At 29.6% G+C, this 21548-nt stretch overlaps 1 protein-coding gene across 5 annotated transcripts in view; it reads left to right on the forward strand.

Moving 5' to 3' along the window:
* The window catches only part of LOC145334708 (transient receptor potential cation channel subfamily A member 1-like), a 28889-nt gene extending 9076 nt beyond the window's left edge, over positions 1–19813 (forward strand). For 3 of the 5 annotated variants that reach the window (XM_080180286.1, XM_080180288.1, XM_080180287.1), the window contains 34 exons: positions 49–72; positions 166–189; positions 286–309; positions 404–427; positions 521–544; positions 638–661; positions 726–810; positions 927–1002; positions 1472–1600; positions 2777–2872; positions 2949–3032; positions 5497–5540; positions 6418–6512; positions 6594–6658; positions 6863–6915; positions 6993–7119; positions 7469–7554; positions 7632–7712; positions 7909–7989; positions 8271–8352; positions 11332–11411; positions 11467–11550; positions 11788–11830; positions 11977–12042; positions 15033–15088; positions 15393–15483; positions 16511–16648; positions 16923–16990; positions 17252–17384; positions 17827–17922; positions 18343–18489; positions 18629–18765; positions 19380–19483; positions 19563–19813. In XM_080180286.1, coding sequence (XP_080036412.1) covers positions 49–72; positions 166–189; positions 286–309; positions 404–427; positions 521–544; positions 638–661; positions 726–810; positions 927–1002; positions 1472–1600; positions 2777–2872; positions 2949–3032; positions 5497–5540; positions 6418–6512; positions 6594–6658; positions 6863–6915; positions 6993–7119; positions 7469–7554; positions 7632–7712; positions 7909–7989; positions 8271–8352; positions 11332–11411; positions 11467–11550; positions 11788–11830; positions 11977–12042; positions 15033–15088; positions 15393–15483; positions 16511–16648; positions 16923–16990; positions 17252–17384; positions 17827–17922; positions 18343–18489; positions 18629–18765; positions 19380–19483; positions 19563–19759 — 2768 coding nt within the window. In that variant the 3' untranslated portion in view covers positions 19760–19813. The remainder of the gene's footprint in view (positions 1–48; positions 73–165; positions 190–285; positions 310–403; positions 428–520; positions 545–637; positions 662–725; positions 811–926; positions 1003–1471; positions 1601–2776; positions 2873–2948; positions 3033–5496; positions 5541–6417; positions 6513–6593; positions 6659–6862; positions 6916–6992; positions 7120–7468; positions 7555–7631; positions 7713–7908; positions 7990–8270; positions 8353–11331; positions 11412–11466; positions 11551–11787; positions 11831–11976; positions 12043–15032; positions 15089–15392; positions 15484–16510; positions 16649–16922; positions 16991–17251; positions 17385–17826; positions 17923–18342; positions 18490–18628; positions 18766–19379; positions 19484–19562) is intronic. The other 2 variants (XM_080180289.1, XM_080180290.1) reach the window with 2 other exon arrangements.
* Positions 19814–21548: the final 1735 nt, after the last annotated feature.

Below are 21548 nucleotides of genomic sequence, written 5' to 3' on the forward strand. Positions count from 1 at the left end.
TTATTTTATACTCAATAGTTTTTTTTCTCGCAATTGTTATGAATTTAGATGGTACTTCCAGTCAGAAGAAAGGTTAGTAATTATTTTTTCATGATTATTTTTTAAAAAGAAAGTAAGTTATATCATACTCAATAGTTTTTTTTCTCACAATTGTTATGAATTTAGATGGCACTTCCAGTCAGAAGAAAGGTGTGTAAATATGTTTTATAATTATGTTTAAAAAGAAAGTTAGTTATATTATACTCAATAATTTTTTTTTTCTTCTCACATTTGTTATGATTTTAGATGGTGCTTCCAGTCAGGAGAAAGGTGTGTAAATATTTTTTTATTATTATTTTCAAAAAAGAAAGTTAGTTATATTATACACAAAAGTTTTTTCTTCTCACAATTGTTATGATTTTAGATGGTGCTTCCAGTCAGGAGAAAGGTGTGTATATAATTTTTTATAATTATTTTTTAAAAATAAAGTAAGTTATATTATACTCAATAGTTTTTTTTCTCACAATTGTTATGAATTTAGATGGTACTTCCAGTCAGAAGAAAGGTTAGTAATAAATTGTTTATGATTTTATTTTAAAAAGAAAGTAAGTTATATTATACTCAATAGTTTTTAATCTCACAATTGTTATGGTTTTAGATGGTGCTTCCAGTCAGAAGAAAGGTGTGTAAATATTTTTTTATAATTATTTTTTTAAAAAGAAAGTTAGTTATATTATACTCAATAGATTATACAAATAAAAATGGAGATACTGCACTTCATGTAGCTGTAAGATTTAACCAGTTAGAAGTTCTTCAATGTTTGGTTAAAAAGTAAGTTTTTGAAAATTGAACCATTTACATTCAAAATGCATTAGCATATTTTTATTAAGAAAAATATTCTCATTTAGTTTATCATTTAAGTTAAAGTAATTAAATTTCAATCATAGACAATGTGATGTTTCTGTAAAAGATAACAAAGGGCAATGTCCATTAATAGTGGCTTTAATCCTTGGGAAAAATAAGGTATGTAACACTAAAACATAACATTATTTATCATATGCACAATAAGATATATAAGTTTTCCGGAATTTTAAAGTTAGGGGGAGATTTAAAATCTGCATTAAATTTTGAGGATTTTTTATAAAATTCTTTTTTTTTCTTTAATTCTTTATCTAAAAGCGGAAATGCAATTTAAGTTAATTAATTTTAGCATCTGTGATTGGTGGATTTAAAAAAATCTGCGCTCTGATTGGATGGCATACATCATTAAACCAATTAGAGCGCAGGTAGTTTAAAATCCACCTATCCTATTGGTCAAAATTAATTAACTTAAAATGCATTTCCGCTTTTAGATAAAGAATTATACAAAAAACGAATTTTAAAAAAATCCTTAAAATTTTATGCAGATTTCAAATCTCCCCCTAACATTAAAATTCCGGAAAACTTATATATCTTAATGCACAATCTAGAGCTTTTACAATTAAATGTTTAGAATGTTATTGATGCTCTAATGAAGAATGATGGCGAAGCACTGAAAAAAATTTCTTCTTTTAAAACTGCAAGAAATCAGAAGAATATTTTTCACAAACTGGCAGATATTGGAGAGAAAGACAGACTTGAAGTAATTGTAACTTTCTATTAATTTCTTAAAGGAACCATGCAAGAAATATACCGCTTGAACTGCTGAAAGACTGCCCAGAGTAGAACCAATATCCAAAATTTGAAGCCTCCAGCTTCAAAAACAAAAAAAGTTATAGACATTTCAAATCACATTTTTAGTACTATGAAAATTTTAAAAGTTTTTGATTGCTAATAATAGAATTTTCATTATTAAAATACGTCGCCTAGAAAGCAAATTATAAGCTTATTTTTGGCAGAAACTTAGGATACCAGTAACTGATAACGTTTATCTAATAAAAACACTCTTCTTTATAGTCAAAATCATTCAAAAAAATTCAGTTTATATTGCATTGTATTGAGAGTACTGTAGCGTGAGAATGCCAGCCTCTAGGATTTCCAGCCAATAAGAAGCCTGAGTGTATGCTAAGTCTGCTGAACAACCAATCACAGCTGAGCATCTGTATTACTTACATTAGTTAAATTTTTTCCCGCTATGATTTTACGCTTTCAAACGCAATTCAAACCGAATTTTTAAAAGACATTTTGACTATAAAAAGGGGCGTTTTATTGCAATAATGTTATCAGTTACTGGCAGTCTAAAATTCTGACGAAGATAAGCTTTAAATTTTGCTTCCAGACGGCGTAATTTAATATTAAAATTTTCTTTTAGTACATTGAAAATCTTTCAAAATTTTCATTGTACTAAAAGAATCATTTTGAAATGTCTGTAACTTTTTTGTTATTGAAGCTGGAGGCTTCAAATTTTGGGTATTGGGTCTACTCGTGACAGGCTTTAAGCAGTTAAAGCGCGGTATTTCTTGCAGGGTTCCTTTAAGACACATTTTGGTATTTGGAGTCATATGATTTTATATTGTAAGAGTAACAAGAACAGTTGATAAATATATTTCATAGAATTTAGTTAAAACTGCTTCCTTTATTTAAAAAAATATAACTTTTCACCTTGTAGTAAAAGCACAAAAATATTGATGAAGAAATTGTATGAGTAAAATACCTAGTAACAAAATGTGATTATAAATGGGGAAACCTATTTTAAATTAAACAAGAGCTTTTTTATAATATTTAAAAATGTAACCAATGAAAAAAAAATATGATTTGATAATCAGATGTAGAAAATGCTTCCTAATTCTTTAAGCTAACCCTTTCTTATACTTTATAGGCAGTTCTAGATATTGAAAATCTAGATGTTGCTAAATTGTTAATGGAAGATTGCAAGAACACCAAGAAAAATGTATTTCACTATTTAGCTGAACAGGTTACAATCAATTTTATACACAAAATATGATATGTTTTATAATTGATAATAATTACCTAGTACCATTCCAAATTAGGGGTCAGAGAAGTGCTATTCATTGATAGTTGAAAGATTCGAAAAATTTTCTGTTGATCATATTCATACACAACTTTTAACAAAGGTATTTTTAATTTTAACGCCTTACTGTATTAAACTGTTTTTAAAGTATTTTTGAATGGGGGGTCAAAAATATACTTTGCCACATTTAGAATAAGACTGCAGGGCCTAAATTTAAATTAGGCCCCAAAGTTAGTTTTTTTGGGGATTTTAAAAATCATTTTTTATAGTGGATTGGGTAATTTTTACCCCAGCCGATCGATTATTTATTTTGTGGTAAAATTGTCGATTATGGAAGAATTTTAATAATTCACTTTATATGCATAGCATACAAAAACAATGTACTCTGTTAAATGCAAATAATATTTTTTTCTGAAAAAATTAATTCAATAGAAAAAATTAACTTAATGAAAAAAAAGTTTAATGGCCAATTATAGTTATAATAATATGACTAATCATAAGACCATATAAATTCAGGGAGTAAGGGAGGGGACAATGGATCGAATATTCAATTTTTAGGAGTCTCAGACTTTGGGGACTGGCTTAAAGGGAACATGCAAGAATTTAGCAGTTTCTAACCAATCTTGGGGACCAATTATGAATGACGTCACGCAAAATCATGCATAATCCCGCGGCAAACTAGCGCGTCAACTAAAAGATAAACAATAACAAGCAGACGAAAACAATAACAAGCAGACAGAATATTTGATTTTGAAAATTATTTTGTAATTTGAATCATTACATTTTTTATATCTAATTCTTGTTTAATGTTAATTCATTCCGATTAGTGCGTTGTAGAAAGAAATTATATTAAGATTATTAGTTATTATGAGCAAAGCCTTCCTATAATTAGGTCCCGCACATTTGTACGTCTGTAACAGTTAGCTCTTTTCGTTACTTTAGACATGTTAGATGTTTCTTATTGATTTAATGTAAAGGCAAAAGTTTTTTGTCTTTAGCTTAATATTTCTGTAATTAATGATCCGATTAATTTCAAAATTTTAGGGAAAATTCACGAAGTCCTGAGTTGTTCAAGGTTTGTTTATCATTAAAATCTCAAGATGGTGTTATTTTATTTTTCTGTCCTGGATGCTAGGAGCGCAGCTACCAGTTATTCTAAGATATGTTACTTAAACCTTAAGATCTTTAATATTAAGATGTACTTATGTTCTCAACTTTTTTATTTATGTAGTATGAAATTTTGACGCAAGGTATCTCATTTTTATTTCATTAAATGAAATAACTTGAGTTAAAAGTTCTGCAGGAAGGTAATTGTTTTAGTAAGTTTTGTAATATAATTATTTGAAGGCTTTTTCATGTCTAAGCTTTTTAATAAATACAATAAAAAAATTGGGTAAAAGATGTTGTAAAAGTAAAATGGTATGTTTCCTTAATTTTCCGAAGTTTAAATAATAACAACTTTGGAAATGAATTGTAAACAAGGGTTTTGATCTCTAGAATCAAAGGCTTGTAGTAAAGCATCAGTTTAAGGATGGTGCATTTCGAATTAAAAACAATTCAAAAAGTCAAAAATTTCCACTAAAGGTTGCTATATTGCAAATACTTGTTTTATCTGGAAATATCTGGGTTTTCAACCTTAAAGGGTCACAACTATAAAATTGAATTAACTGCCCATTGTCCCCTCCCTTACTCCCTGATATAAATTAATTGTTTCCATTTTTTTCTCTCCCATTTTTTTCTCTATACTTTTACATTAAGGAAAATAGAATAAATTGGGGGAAAAAATGTACAAAGTCATTTATCCAGAAAACGTATAAAATGTTGCGGATTTGCGTAACAAAAGTTCTTGTATTTTTTAAACCCCCAAAATTTTTTACAGGGAAAAGACGATAAAATTATTCAATAAAGAAATTGTCCAAAATTCCTTTTATTTACCCGTCCGGTTGTTTCGTTAACAAAAATGCAGATTTTATAGCTGAAGGATATTCTTAAACCAATATGTATTTTACTTTCATAAATATTTTTTATTTGTTATACCCAATCAAGGGCATAGTAGAGTGTACAAATGAAAAGAAAGGAAGAAAAAAGCAGTTAAAATTAAAAATGCTTCCGCTGTTGTAAAAATTACCCAATCAACTATAAAAAATAATTTTTTAAATCCCCAAAAAAACTAACTTGGGGGCCTAATTAAAATTTGGGCCCTGCAGTCTTGTTCTAAATGTGGCAACGTATATTTTGACCCCTCATTCAAAAATACTTTAATAATTATTTCTCGCATCGTATTATAAACGGCTTTCCGCGGATATAGAATGTACAATTATGAGATTAAAACTAGTTTTTTTAGCCCCGAGGTGACGAAGTCACTGGCTAAAAAAACTAGTTTTAATCTTATGATTGTACATTTCTATATTCGTAGAAAGCTGGATATAATACGATGCTAGACATAGTTTTTTCGTATGGATGAGAACCGGTTCCTATCCACCGGATTCGAATGAATACGAGAAAAACAGTTTAAGAAATTTCTTTTTATTTTTAAATTAATTACATTATTAATTTTTCAAATGAAGGGAGAAAAGGAAAATGGAATGACTGTAGCCCATCTTTTGGCAAAGTAAGATCTATAAAAATCTATAAAAATACTATGTTTGTCTAGAAGCATAGTCTGAACCCTTTTTTCGTAAATCTGACAAAGGAACTCCTCCAGCAGACAAAACACCATAAAATTTTTCGAGTATATTATTTCTAAAAAGCTAACTTTATACTAAGGAATTCAACTATTCATAGTTGACTTATTAAAGGATTTGTAATATGCTTTACACTATATTTGAAAATAAATGTTTACACAATGTAATTTACGTGAGAAAAGCTTTATTTTGAGAAATGCAACAATTTACAGCTGACTCTTTATATGAACAAAATGAAAAGAAAATATGCCCTTTCTTCTTACCCACATGTGTACGCTAGGTCCTGTTGAAAACGTAACAAACGTACTGTTGAATTGCTATTTGTTGTTATTTTATTTTCATATAGTTTATTTCAAGGTAAACATGAAACAAACTATGAATTTATGTATTTGAAATGTTTATAATAGTACCAATTATGAGTTAAAGAATAAATATCATGTACATTTAAAGTATGAGATATTATTTTTTTGTTTTAATAGAACTCAAGAAAAAAATATTATTTTGTGAACTTAAATTCATAAAGGGATTTTTATTATTTTATAATGATTGCAATATCAAAGCATATTTATTATTAATGCACAGATAAAACATAGATGTGAAACAACAATATGAAGGCAGTACTTTGATTTGAGAAAAAGTTGAAAGAACAGCTCTAAATAACTCTAATGTTGAAAACTAGAAAATTTCAGTTTAATTCAACCAATGAAAAGTATTTGATGTTCTGCCAGCCTTTTGCAGAATTAGACATTAGACATTATCTCTCTTGAGTAATCTCCCTACTCTTAAAATATTGGTATTATTTAGAAATGGTCATGGTCCCTTACTGAGGAAAATCATAGAAGATTATCCAGGAATTATTGTAGAAAAGGATTCTCAAGGCAATATACCTCTTCATATAGGTAAAGATCAACAGTCTTACTTATATTTATCAAAACATTTATGAAAATCAATGAATTTCATCACAGGTTTTTTTCATTTAGCGGTCAAATGTGAGCAGCTTAGGTGCATCAAAGAGCTTCTTAATGCAGATTATGAACTTAAAACAGTAAGTCAATATGATGTTATGCAAATAGTTATAAAAATAAAAAAAATGTTTACAAAGTATTCAAACCGGTCAAAATGTATCTTGGGGTTGTACCCCTAGGAAGTGTATTGACCTAGATTTTACAAGACTTTACAACCCTCTTTTGCACATATTTATATTTCAGATATGATGTTACTTGTTTTAAATATTTTTTTCCTTGTTCAGATGCTAGTTACAAACGAATCAATGAAAACTCCCTTCCATTATTCAAATCTAAGGTGATAAATTTCCATGATATATGTACATGTTAAAAGAATCTCCATTATAGTCTATAAAATTTGATACTTTTTTTCAGAACATTCAAAGAGCTTCAAGAGCAAGTCAAGAAGAGGAAACATACAGATGAATATATGAAGATGCTGGATAAAATAAATAACAATGGAAACCTTGTTACAGTTGCTGTAGAAAGCAAAAATGCTGAGGTTTTTTGTATCTCTCTCTTTAACATGTATATCTCTCTATATAACACTAGCGGCTACGCCCCTAGAAGCATCTAGGGGTACTTTACTTAAGGTAGGAGGAGGAAAAGTCGACCTCATCCCATTTAAAATTTAAGTTTCAAAAAGATAAAAAAATAAGGGAGGGGGGTGAAGACACCCTACCCCAAAATAGTTTAAAACCTTCCCAGGACCTATAAGAAGCTTCACTGCAAATGAGAAAAAAATCGGTTCAGCAGTTAGCGAGATCCTTCAGTACAGACAAAAAACGCTTACTACTTTATATAAAAGGATATATATTACTAAAATTTCAATTACTTTTTGTATTTCATAGTTAGTTAACATGATGATAGAATTTGGTTTCCCATTAAAAACTGAAAACTACAATGCTCTTCATGAAGCATTAAAACCAGAAAACAGGTAAAACTAGTTAAATACTAAAAGTATGTTTTGAATAAATTGCAATGATTTGTATTGGCAACTTATATCTTTTTAAGTCATAGAAAAGTAGTTGAGACAATAATAGACCATGATGCCAAGAATAATATGAAGGCCTTGAAAGATGTCTGGACAACAGAGTAAGTAAAATACATCAATTAATTCAATAAAGAATAACCTTAGAAAGTTTGAATAGAAACTCAATCAAAAATCTGTAGCGTAGTTATAAAATCAAAAGTATTTTACATGTTCAAGCATTGTATAAATTAACAAAATTGAAAATTGAAATGAAAAACTATACCTAAAAATCATTATATATTTTTGTTGCTATATTAGAGGACATGCTACAACACCAATGAGAGAACTTATCAAATACCACCCCAATCAGGCAATGAAAGTGCTTGATAATATCAAAAGGTGAGATATCTCTATCTGTCCGTCTGAGATCTTGGTAACCACTAAACTGTTTCTACTCAGGGAATATATCTACTGGTGCTGTGGTTTTTTTAAGCTATTTTCTTGATGGGTGGGAAACCCTCATCCCCCCCTCAAAAAAATAATATAATTTTTGGTACTTATTTTTTTTAACTGTTCAAACCCATTTTATTACCTCTTAGGGCAAATCCCCTAGAGACTAGGGACAAAGACAATTGTTAACTATACAAATTAGGATTGTCAACTAACAAATTTAATTACAGGATGGGCACTGAAACAAAAGAAAACAAGAATACAAAACAATGGGATGTAGAGTGTCTTGAAGACTCATTTTGTTTTTATTGGGTAAGTTATCAATGTGATATGAGTATTTTCATAATCATTAATATAATTCTTAAAGGGACTGTGAACGTAAATTTTTCTCATCTTAATATCAAATCTTAACATTATCTCATTCATAATATCTCACAGATAGAGCAAAACGCGCTTTTGTTTGCTTAAAAAACGGCGTTTTCCGACGATTTTTGTAAGGTAATGAGAAAGGAAGAAATTTTCCGTATTATATAAAATGTGCATTAAATTGCTTTTTTCTCCCATTATAGCTAAAATTAAACTTTTTTACATAGTTCCTAATTTTTCCTAACGGTTAAGCTGACTTTTAACATAATCCTTGCTTTAAACCAATGTTTAGTTACTTAGAAATTGATAAAATAAGCAATATTTTTTATTGAAAACCAAATACAATAACAAAGCTATAAACAGGTTTTTTAATTAGTATCCAGTTAACTTAAGATGGCCCATCTCTCGCCTACCTTTAACCCTTTACAGTCGGGCCCTTTGCCGCACCTTAATCGGTCGGGGGGGGGGGGGCGTTCAACGCCCCCCCTAATTATCTCAGTTCCTATTAGAGCTAGAGGGCTAAATTTTTTTGTGCAAGTCCCCTGTTTGATAATGAATTTCCGACCTTTTATAAGTCTAAGTCAATTTTCGCTTCCTTCACCCTTTTATTTAACAACCTTTGTTTTTAGGTCTTTTTTTACTTAAAAATTTCAAACGGCTGTAATTTTCTTATTTTTGAAGCTAGAAGAAAATTTTTTTCCCAGAAAATGTTTATCTCTATGTAAATTTTACATTAGAAATATCAAAATATAAATTTCAGCGGCCGCAGCTGTACTTGGCAGCTGCCAGCCGCCGCAGTCGGCGGTCGGCGTGAAAACGGCAGGGGATCTTCATAAAATTTTAATATGTTATGTAGACATGTAAGAAAAGCTTAAGTTTAAAATTTGAAGTCTCTAAGTCAAAAATTGCGGCCACAGGAGCCATTTAAAGATTTCTGGAGACCTGGAGGATCAGGACCTGCAGGATCATACCTGGAACCTGAAAGTGACTTGAACACCTGTATTTTATATAAGGATGTACTACTAGAGGATTTTTTAGTATTTTTGTATGGTAAAATGCTTTGTTTTAGTCAAAAAAATATTTTTGCTCTTTACCTGGATGACCCTGCCAGGTTTGCTGGCATCCTGTCCCCGCCAGGATGGAGATATTCAAAAAATTCCAACTCTCAGTTATGTGTCATACCCATACTTAAAAAGTCAAGCAGTTTGGGCTCTTTATCTTTCACACACAGAAAATGAGATAGAAAAAACCGGAGGGGGGGGCGTTCAACGCCCCCCCCCCCGACCGTTAAGGGTTAATTACAAAGAAGGTGTATCAACTTTTTTTTTTATAGCTAGCCGGTTCTTTTAGTAAGTAGTAGATGTAAAATTTTTCATAGAATTCAGATATGCAATCGGTTTTTTTGTAGACCTCTTATTTTTTAAGTAATTTAAGTTTTTTTTAAAAAAAATTAAGTCGATTTTAAGGTACTAAAATGCAACAAAAAAAAGAAAGAAAATGGCCATTATGAACAAAAATAGTAAGATCTTTAATTTGACACCTTACTTTTTCAATTCTGTCAGGTAATTATTGAAAAAATCGATTTTTTTAAACCCACGAGAATAAAAACTTTCACATTAATTTTATTATTTCACAGGTAAAAAAATATGGGTTCATATATACCTTCAGAATCAGAAAAATATTACGAATTCATTGTAAGCAAAATTGAAAAAAAAAGTTTACAATATAGTATATAAACTACAATAAAAGGAATTATATGAAAATATCATATTATATTGTACAGGCAACGTCTTAATTCTTGAATTGAGTATAAAAATGAGAAGGGGGTAAAGAGGGGGTAAAAAGGGAAGACGATAGTGTTGCCTGAACAAAAAATACAATTGGCCATTTGTTTAATTTTTAATTTTTTTACTTTTTTTCAATTTTGCTTACAATGGATTCGTAATATTTTTCTGATTCTAAAGGTATATATGAACCCATGTTTTTTATGTCTGTTTGAGAAAATATTTAGGTCTAAAGTTTTTATTAAACCGAGGTTAAAAAAATAGATTTTTTCAAAAATTACTCAACAGAATTTTAAAAGTAAGGTGTCAAATTAAAGATCTTACTATTTTTGTTCTTACTGGCCATTTTCTTCTTTTATTTTGTTGCGTTTTAGTACCTTAAAACCGACTTAATTATTTTTTTAAAAAACCTAAATTACTTAAAAAATAAGAGGTCTACAAAAAAACCGATTGCATATCTGAATTCTATGAAAAATTTTACATCTACTACTTACTAAAAGAACCGGCTAGCTATAAAAAAAAAAGTTGATACACCTTCTTTGTAAATAATAAAGACGCAATATTTCTTTATAAACAGTCTGATAAAAGTGTAAACTAATTCTTGAAAGTGGGTTATTTATTGTCCAACACAATAAACAAGGATATTATTATTTCAAATAACCTGTGAAATTCAACCCTTTGTAGACAGTGAGGTATTTTTTTGTCAAAAATACGAATTTAAAATAGGTCTTTATTACCAAATTACTACATTATAAAAAAACTAATTTGCAATTTTATATCATAAAATAAATCCTTAACAGTAAGTAAATTGTTTCAACTATATATGACAAGTTAAATATCCCTACAAACATTATAAGAAACAAAACCGTTCAGATTTTCCCTGTTTTTTCCTTTTTCCCTCCCAAAATACCATAAAATCAAGGCATTGTTCCTGGATATTTTTGTAAATAGGACGTTATTGGTTGATCAGTGTAGTGAAAGGTGCTTAGAAAATGTTAAGATTTGATAATCAGATGAGAAATTTTTACGTTCACACTCCCTTTAAAAGGGATAACAGTTTAAAGATACTTGTATACATTTTCACAAAATTATATCATTGTTTTTTGTTTATTAAATATTTACATTATTTTTTCATTAACAGAAAAAATATGAAAACAAATATGTTTACAAAAAAACAGAAGATGTTCTGGGGGCTCCTTATACAGATAGGCAAAGTTTAAGGTAAATGAATTAATCATATAATTGCAGTACATATTTAAAAAATTTACATTCTTAGAATTCAAAACCACCCTCTAAATCTAATGGTTAAATACAAGAGAATGAACCTTTTGAAACACCCTGTTGTTACAGCACTTATCAGGTAAGTTTTATATATGTTAATATCTATTGAACATAAAACAATAATACAAATGGAAAGGTTTTTTTGGCAGGAATATCTCCAACTTCGAACCTTGCTCATTTAAAAAAAAATAAATAAGAGGAATAGTTCATAGAATTTTGAAATCTTTGGAAACAGCCCCTACATAATTTACAACAAATTCAGTGTAAGCAGGTTCATATGTGCCACTTAGATTAATAAATTTATTATCTTGTTTAGAAACAAATGGGATACTTCAAGAAGGGAATTTCTGGTATTTCAGGTGTTACATTATAATACTATATCTTTAATTAAGTTCACGTAATAAATAATCTTCTTAAAATTTGGGTAGTTTTGAATACATACTCTCATAACAACTTGATTTACCTTATACAATTTCTAAATATAACTGATAATTCAATATTTTAGCTTATTGTTTATATCCTCTTTGTATCAGCAATCACAAATTACGGCTTATCAAATTTGACACTAAAGGTAAAAGATAAAATTTTTGATAAAATACAAAAGAGAGATATATAGAAAGAACACTATAGCTCATGCAGTATAAAGATATTCCAATTGTAATACACCTAATTTTTTTGGATTGTTTATAATACGATGCGAGAAATAACTCTTATTTACTAAAAAATATATTCTAGTTCTAAATGAACAATGATTAAACTTTTAAAAATAATATTTGCAGATCAAAAAGGTTTTAAACGGACTGTGAACGAAAAAATTTCTCATTAGATTATCAAAACTTAACATTATCTCATTCATATGATCTCAAAGAGGCAGAACGGGCTCTCGTTTCCTTAAAAAACGGCTTTTCCTGCTGATTTTTAATAAATCCGAGAAGTTTTTCCAGGGTATATAGTTGTGCAATTAATTGTCTTTTTCTCCATCTATCGTTAAACTAAACTTTTTGACATAGTTCTCTATTTTTCCTAATGGTTAAGCTTACTTTGAACATACTTCTTGCCTTTAAACAATGTATAGTTACTTAGAAATTGATAAAATAAGCAATTTTTTTAATATCAAATATAAAGAGTGTGCAAAAAAAATTCGGACATTTTTAAAATTAAAATTGCGCGGCTTGTGTTAATAGTAGAATAATGTTACGCATATCGTTAGAACCGTTAGGAAGTCTATTTTTTGGAAATATAAAAATGATTCCTCTGCTACGTATAGTTACGGAGCTACGTGTTAAAATGTCCCAACTGATGTAAAACTTGACTTGCGAGTAAATCATTAAAGATTAAATTAAAGGGTATGCAAATAAAAATACGTACATTTTTAAAATTCTAATTGCTCAGCTTGTGTTAATGGTAGAAAAATGTTTTGAATACCTATGGAATCGCTATAAACTCTATTTTTTGGAAATATAAGAACCATTCATGTGCTACGTATAATTTATGAGCTATGTGGTAGAATCTCCCAACTGACTTAAAACTAAAAAAAAAAATTCCACTTTTCTCACATTTATCAATACAGCTCCTAAACTAAAAATAGCACAAAAATCATACATATATTTCAAAAAAAAAATAAAGCTTATGACAGTTCTAAAGATATACATATCATTTTTCTATTATTCACACAAGCCGAGCAGTTTTAATTTTAAAAATGTCCGCATTTTTGCACACCCTTTTTTTGTCTTTAATGATTTACTCGCAAGTCAAGTTTTAAGTCAGTTGGGACATTTTACCACATCGCTCCATAACTATACGTAGCAGAGGAATCGTTCTTATATTTCCAAAAAATAGACTTCCTAACGGTTCTAACAATATGCGAAACATTTGTCTACTATTAACACAAGCCGCGCAATTTGAATTTTAAAAAGGTACATATTTTTTTATATACTTTAATCTTTAATGATTTACTCGCAAGTCAAGTATTAAGGCAGTTGGGACATTTTACTCCATCGCTCCTAAACTATACGTAGCACAGGAATCGTTTTTATACTTCCAAAAAATAGACTTCTAACGGTTCTTACAATATGCATAACATTTTTCTACTATTAACACAAGCCGCGCAATTTCAATTTTAAAAATGTCCGCATTTTTTTTGCACACCCTTTAATAACAAAGCTTAAAACAGGTTTATTTGTTAGTAACCAAGTAACTTCAGTTGGCCCATCTCTCGCCCTTTTTTGATTACAAATTTTAAAATAATAAAGGTGCAATATTTCTTTATGAACATTCTGATAAAAGTGTAATCTAAATCTCCTAAGTGGGTTATTTATTGTTCAACACAATAAAAAAGGATATTATTATTTTAAATAACCTCTGAGATTCAACCCTTTGTAGACAGTGAGGTACTTTTTTGTCAATAACACGAGTTTAAAATAGATCTTTATTTGCTAATTACTATGTTTTTAAAACATGAATTGGCAATTTTATGTCATAAAATGAATCATTAATAGTTAGTAAATTACTTAAACTATATATGACAATTTAAATATCCCTTGAAACACTATTAAAAACAAAAACGTTCAGATTTTCCTTGATTTTCAATTTTTCCCTCCCAAAATGCCACAAAATCAGGGCATTAATCCTCGATATTTTTATTAATAGGACGTTTTTGGTTGATCAGTATAGTGAAAGGTAAGGAGTAAGGGAGGGGGCATTGGGCAAGTAATTCAATTTAAGAGACTTCAAAGAAAGGCTATGGCATTCAGATTAATCCAGAAAATTTGGAGGAAATTGTAAAGGGATTGTTAGTTAAATTTAATAAACTATAAACTAAGAAAAAAGTTCCAAGAAAAAAAAACAATCATTTGAAAATTAGATTACCAGTTTATCAGACTGACTTAACCATTCTGTAATTAATTACTAGAAAAATATCCCTGGAACTCTCCAGATGACAGGAAAAGGGAAAAGAGAGGTGGGGGCAAGGTATATGAACAGGGGAAAAAAAGAAAAGGCAGGCGAAATCACAACTTGTTTTTGATGAAATATATTGAGGTTTTATGGTGTGATTTTTATATTACAAGATTATTGGACCCGGCCAACTGCTGCTAGCTGGCTGGGCAAGAATATCCTGTTTATTTTTATTGCCCCTTGCCCCCACTTCCCTTCTCTTTTTCCCTATTGTCTGCTTTAAAAAAGGGAGGTGGGGGAGGGGGGACTGAAATAGCTTATGGGAGGGGGGGCCATGTATTCTTAACTTTTATATTTAAACTACTCTCTGTCTGCTATATTCAAAACTAACACAGCAAGTAGCGGTATTTCATGTGCTAGTACCCAAACTCAGTCAGAAACTGCTAAAGTCTTGCATATTCCCTTTAAGCCAGTACCCAAAGTGAGACTCCTAAAAATTGAACATTTAATCCATTGTCCCCTCCCTTACTCCCTGAGTGAAAGGTGCTTAGAAAATGTTAAGATTTGATAATCAGATGAGAAATTTTACATTCACACTCCCTTTAACTGTGCCCTTTTATTTATAATACAAAAAAAATATTTGAAGTAAGCATACTCTATGTTAAGGATAAGTCAAGATCATTGTACTCCTTTGACGATCAAGACTTTGAAGAACAGTTTGAGTAAGTTCAAATTATTACAAAAAAAAGAAAACAAGCATAGTTCACCATTTATGAATTAAAGTTTAATTATTTTAAAACCTTCTAAATAATTCTTAATTGAATTGAAATTGTAATTCTTATTACATAAAATTAAAATCTTTAAACTTTACCAATTTCCATTACTAATTAAATATGTTTTCTATGTATTTCTAACTTTTAATAACATTTTTATTACTTTATTCAAATAATGTCTTTATTTGATTATTTTCTTTTGCTTAAAGTTTTGTCTTATAAGGAAAATATAGCTGTTAATATTTTATTATAGAATAGATCATCAAATGCAAGATTGGAGTATCTTATTTGTTGTGGTAACAACTTCAGCTGGTCTGGCTATTGAGTTTAGTCAACTGCTAAGGGTAATGTTATTTCTACATTCCCAGATTATCCTTATATTAAAGTAACAGGATGTTTGTCTGTGTGTTTGTGTGTGTGTTTGTATGTTTGTACCGAAGGATCTCGCTAACCGCTGAACCTATTGGGTTCTCCTTAACAGGGTAGATTCTCATATGTCCCTGGAAGGTTTATAACTATTTTGGGGGAGGGTACCACCACCCTCCCTAGAGAAATAAATTTTTTTTTAAATTTATCGATTTTAGAAAGAGAGTTCAACGAAAAATAAACGTCAAACGTAAAATAGCCATATTTTAGATATAAAAAGGAACATTTAAAGTGCCACTAGAGGCCTCTAGGGGCGTAGCCGCTAGTATATACTAAAGTAACAGGATGTTTGTTGGTCTGTGTATCTGTCTGTGTGTCTGTACCAAAGGATCTTGCTAACCGCTGAACCGATCGGGTTCTCCTTAACAGGGTAGCTTCTCATAGGTCTCTGGAAGGTTTATAACTATTTTCTTGGTGGGTGGGACACCCCCAACCCCCCAAAAAATGAATATACACCCCCCCCAAAAAAAAATCAAATTTTTTAACTAAAATTAAAAATTATGAAGGGGGGCACCCCCCCAAAAAAAAAATGTTTACACCCCCAACTTTTTTTTTACTTTTACTTATAAAATCTAAAATAAGAAATTGGGTTATCAAATTCGACTCCCCCCTCCTCAAGTGCCCCTAGAGGCCTCTAGGGGCTTAGCCGCTAGTTACAAACAAAGGAGAGGAAAATCAGTCGGCAGTAAAGGGGAAGTAAAGAGAAAGTAAAGTGGAGGTAAAGAGGAAGTGAAGAGAAGTTGTGATAGGATAGTAAAGAATAAAGAATTCCTTCAGAGGAAGTTCCTAGAACAAGTAAAGAAAGTGATAAGGAATTAGGGGAAGTAAAAAAAATGGAGGTAAACTAGAATTAATTTCTGGACTAAAATTAAAATAGACCACACTAAACTTTTATTTGTTTCTTCAACTGTAAAAGTTATCCCTACAAAATTTTCAAATTTCTAGGGTGGAAGAAAGTATATAAAAAACCTGACAAATTTTTTGGATGTTTTCTTGTATCTTTTTGCTTTGTTCATGACAATCAACATTAACCTTGATGGATTTGATGAAATTTCATATTATTCCACATGTACTTCTGTTTTTGTAAGTTATTTTTTATTTACTGGCAAGAATCTTTTGTTATAAGACATAGAAAGAGGTTAGTTAGGATTTAGTTTGGCTGCTGGATACAATGATATAATGTTAATTATCAAAAATATATCATATGATAACTTTTAGTTTCTTCTTTTAAATATCTTATGATAAAAAGCCATATGCTGGAAACAAAAGCAGTAGACAATTTTTGTAAAATGTTAATAATTTATGTTAATTTTCTTAAAGAGTTTGGTTTATACTTGATTTGTTATTTCATTTCAAGTGCTGGAAGTGGCCTGCTATTTCAATATTATTAACAATTTCATGGTTGAATCTTCTTGGATATCTAAAGTAAGAAGTACAATTTTTTCCTTATCAAAATAAATGATAAATTAAAAGCAATGTGTGTTAGATATAAGTTATTATTTATAGATAAATCTAAAGTCTAGGGAAGAGGATGGACAGTAAACATTAAAAAAACATCATATTTTAAAAAAATCAGTCACTACTATGGGTTCTTAAAATGAAATAGTACTATGATTTATTAAATTTGGCTTTTTTTAGCTTATTTTAATTCTTTAAAGCCCCAGCCTAAGAATATTTCTATTTCAGATGGTTTCCTATATTTGGAAATTATTTGGTCATGGTTTATGAGATTTTCAAGACTATAGTAAAAGCTGCACTTATGTTTGCGCTTGTTCTTTGGGCCTTTACTGTAGGAATGCATGTTCTTCTATTTCAACAGGTCTCCTGTTGTTTTATCCTTATAATAAAGGAACAGGATGTTTGTATGTATGTCTGTCTGTTTGTACCGAATGATCTCGCTAACTGCTGAACCGATCGGTTTCTCCTTATCAGGGTAGCTTCTCATAGGTACTGGGAAGGTTTATAACTGTTCTCGGGGAGGGTACCACCACACTCCAAAGATAAATCGCCCCTAGAAAAAAATTCCCCCCCCCCCTTAAAAAAAGAATTATTATAATGTAATTAATCACAAATTATATTAATACTTATTGTATACTATTTCTGAATTTTAATTCAAAAATATTTCAAAATTAATTAATCCAAAAGTTAACTTTCATTACGATGTAACTGGACTTCCTGCATACTGAGAGTAATTGCTGATAATTGAATATTATTACAATAAAATCATTATAAATTTTTTAATCCATTACTGACTTTTTTAGGATGCTTTCAAAACCTTAGCATGGACATATCTTAAAATGTTGACAATGGCAACTGGAGAATTTGACTATGGGGATATATTTTTTGATGAAGACCCTGTAAGATTTGTACATTTTTTGTTATGAGAATTATATACATTGTTATGAAAAAGTACTGATACAGATATTTTTCTCTTAAAATTCTAGCATATTTAAATAAAAGCAAAATTATATTAAATAATTTACCAAAAGAGACTAAGCATTTAATTTTAATTTTAAATTATTATAATTCAATTTTTAATTTGATAAATGAATCCTCTATGTTTATATTATCAATGTCTATGTTCAGGGTAAATAGGTTAGATTAATTAATACTTTGGATTTGTTATCTATGTTTTAATTTTGGACACTTTGAATTAAAAAAAGCATTTGTTTATAATAACTGCTCTTGATCTTGCATAATCCACTTTGATAAAGATACATAATGAATTTAATGATAAAACTATATCAATGTATAATGTAAAACTTAAAATGTTTAAGGTTACATTTCCAGCCACTACTGTGGTTATGTACATCATTGTTCTTATATTCATCTCCATCATTCTTATGAACCTCACCATTGGTCTCTCTGTCAGTGACATTCAAGCTATAAAAGAAAATGCTGACTATGAAAAAATTAAAAGTCAGGTAGATTTTTGATAGGAAGATTGTAATGAATACTTGTTTATGTTGGACAGCAAACTGAATGACATCAGATTTTTAATAAAATAATCGTTATTTTAAAAATGATTATCATTAAAACATCTGATATACTTTATCATTATAGGTCAGGTTAGTTTTGGAAAATGAGATTGGTCGTCCACTTATCTGTGCAAAAAGTATGAAGATGAAGGCACCAGCTACAAAAATTGATGCCCCAAAAACAGATAATAAGAAATTTTCCATATGGAAACCAACACTTTGGTAAGTTATTAAGTTTGAAATTTACAAATTAGGGATGTTAAGGAGGTTCTACGAGAAAAAATTTCCTGCACAAAAGAAACCAAATTTGATCTCAATCTTAATGTCTAAAGATGAGGTGATTTTTAACATAACAACATATTGGAAAATAAATTCTATTAAAAGGCTAGTAGAGAGATTACTCAAGAGACATAATGGCTGATTCCTCCAATAGGAGAGTCCTTAAGGAACATTCAAGAGATCTCAATGGTTGAAATTGTTTACACATTTTATTACGAACCCATGTTTTTCATTTTAATTTCATACATAGATAAAAGTCAGCTATAAACAGTATAATTTCTTATTACAAAGCATGCTGAATGTGATTTTGGAGGATTTCTCACAAAAATAATTTTGCCTCACCAGCGAGTAGCGAGCCTGATTTTTAAAAAAAGAATTCACCTCAGCTTGAGTCGAAACTAAACTATTCTTTCATCTGATAGAAGAGTTCCTTTTAACATTTGACAAAAAATCGGGTCAGACGGGAAATCTAGATATAGTATGTTCAATAGCTAATAGAAAATATCCCTACAATAATTTTTTACAAACTTCCAACTAACCTCTCTTTAAATTTACAGGGGGCCAAGATTAAAAGAGGCCTACAAGACCTTTGAGCTGTTTCCTCATGCGTTTGATGATGAGGAATTGGAAAATGTTTCACATTCTGGAGGAGATCTTTCAGGTATAATTGTTTGTTTTTTCATATCTTGAACAATGTCTAAGCAATTAACTTACATCTGTTATTGCTGACTTTTTTATAGGTAAGATGGCTGATTTAGAAAACAGCCTGCAGGAGGATATGAAAGAACTGAAAGGGGAAATGACAGAACTGAAGGGTCAAATGACTGCACTGCTAAAGGACATAGAGACTCTGCTGAAGAGAAGGGATAACAAGGAAGAAACTGTGACAGAGGATAGGGAGTTAATAAACAGAGGAGAATCTGTCATTTCAATTTAGTTATATTATAATGTATATATTTGAATGCTCTGGGAAATAATTTTTTTTATTTAATTTTTTTTACTTATTTAAAGCGAAGCTTTTCTATCATTAGGGTGTGTCTGTCCGCCCGTATGTACATACAGATAGCCTTTTTGTTAGTTTAGGCAAGTAAATATCGATTTCAAACGTTGTATGGTGATTCCTGTAGTAGTTAGGTACGATTTAGAAAACTTAGCAACTCCATGACCGTTACCAGAATGTTATTTTGAACTTTTCTGTAATAAAAAATTTTTATGTCATGTATTAATCTGATTGATCTAATTTTTGGAATACTGATTCCTAGGACAAAAAAGTACATTAAGTAAGTATGTCCTTAAACATTATCCTGTATTTAAGCAGTTTTTCAAGAAATTTACTTACAATTTTGTGTCGACTTTTATATATTTTTATTCTGATTATTCAGTTCTGACACTCTGCAAGTGTTAATGTTAGTTTGTCCTACCATTCCAGAGCTTCGCTTATTTGGATGTTGTCATCCTTTTCTTTTAAATGTAATCCCTTAAAGGAAACTTTAAGATTTTATTCTTAGCTATATCTGACTAATGCTTAACAAACTATTAAGGATTTGGCCTATTTTACCTAAAACTATTCTATATTTGTAAAAATACAATAAAAATTAAGGAAGACAGTAGCCTGGTTAATATTAGGAACTAACAGTTAAAACATAAATGTTTAATGTACTGTAATCACTATTGTATGTCAGATATATAGGAATATGTTCTCTGGGTCAGATTTTCTATAGATGTTTTTCTCATCTGCTATTTAAGATAGTCGGCTAAGTTTTTGTGGTAATGAGCACCCAATAAGTAATTTACTTTGTCTATCTGTTTGTTAGTATTGCTACAAAACATAAATATTAAAAATAGATATATTTCTATTCTCGATTTCAACAATTGATTAAATGCTCTTTAAATATCCTTGTCCGTATTCTTACCCATGATTTTTAAAGCTTAAATTATGGATGTTGTTATTTTTGTTTAACATTCATTTAAATCTAATTGATATGAATCTTTCTACCATTATCCTAAGATTGCTTAATTTCCGTGTACCATTATTTTATATCAGAATTGTTCCTATGAAAAACTACAAATACTTAACTTTTACTTGTATTTAATGCAACAAGGAAGCATTCATAAAAGGGCGTCGTAGCTCAGAAGTAGCTCTTTGATTGGCGGTAGTGAGAGTTTGAGTTCCATTATCTGTGTTAAAACTCAAATTTCCCAGTTGCAACTTTCCCTTGGTTGTGTAAGAAGGGAGATTACTGATTGGTTTGGATACTCAATAATTACGTACATAAAATCAGTTCAACCCTTATTTCATACGCCTTTCCAGAAAGCGCCATTCATTACAATGACTTAATATGTGACAACTGCCATACCTACTCCATGCCTATTTAGGTCCAAACACTTAGAAACTATGGCTACACACACAGGAAGCATAAATCCAAATATTCAAAGGAAGATAAAACTAAATAATGTAACCTTTAGTATATGACAATACGCTTACCGTTCTTCCTTTCCATTATGTAAATACCAGCATTTTATTCTCTAAACATCACATATAAGATATTATATTGGATGAATGATTTAGTAATTTGACTAATCACTTTCCATTAGCTGATTGAAAAAAAAGACAGGGAGATGTATTCTGTACATAGTTTTAGAATATACACAAATTAATATTTTTCTTTATTAAACTCGAATTTGTTTACTTATTGTTTACAAAAAAATATTACCTAGAAAACTCT

Source organism: Acartia tonsa, chromosome 12 (genome assembly GCF_053477335.1).
Source record: "Acartia tonsa isolate MP-2025a chromosome 12, ASM5347733v1, whole genome shotgun sequence".
Classification (NCBI taxonomy): domain Eukaryota; kingdom Metazoa; phylum Arthropoda; class Copepoda; order Calanoida; family Acartiidae; genus Acartia; species Acartia tonsa.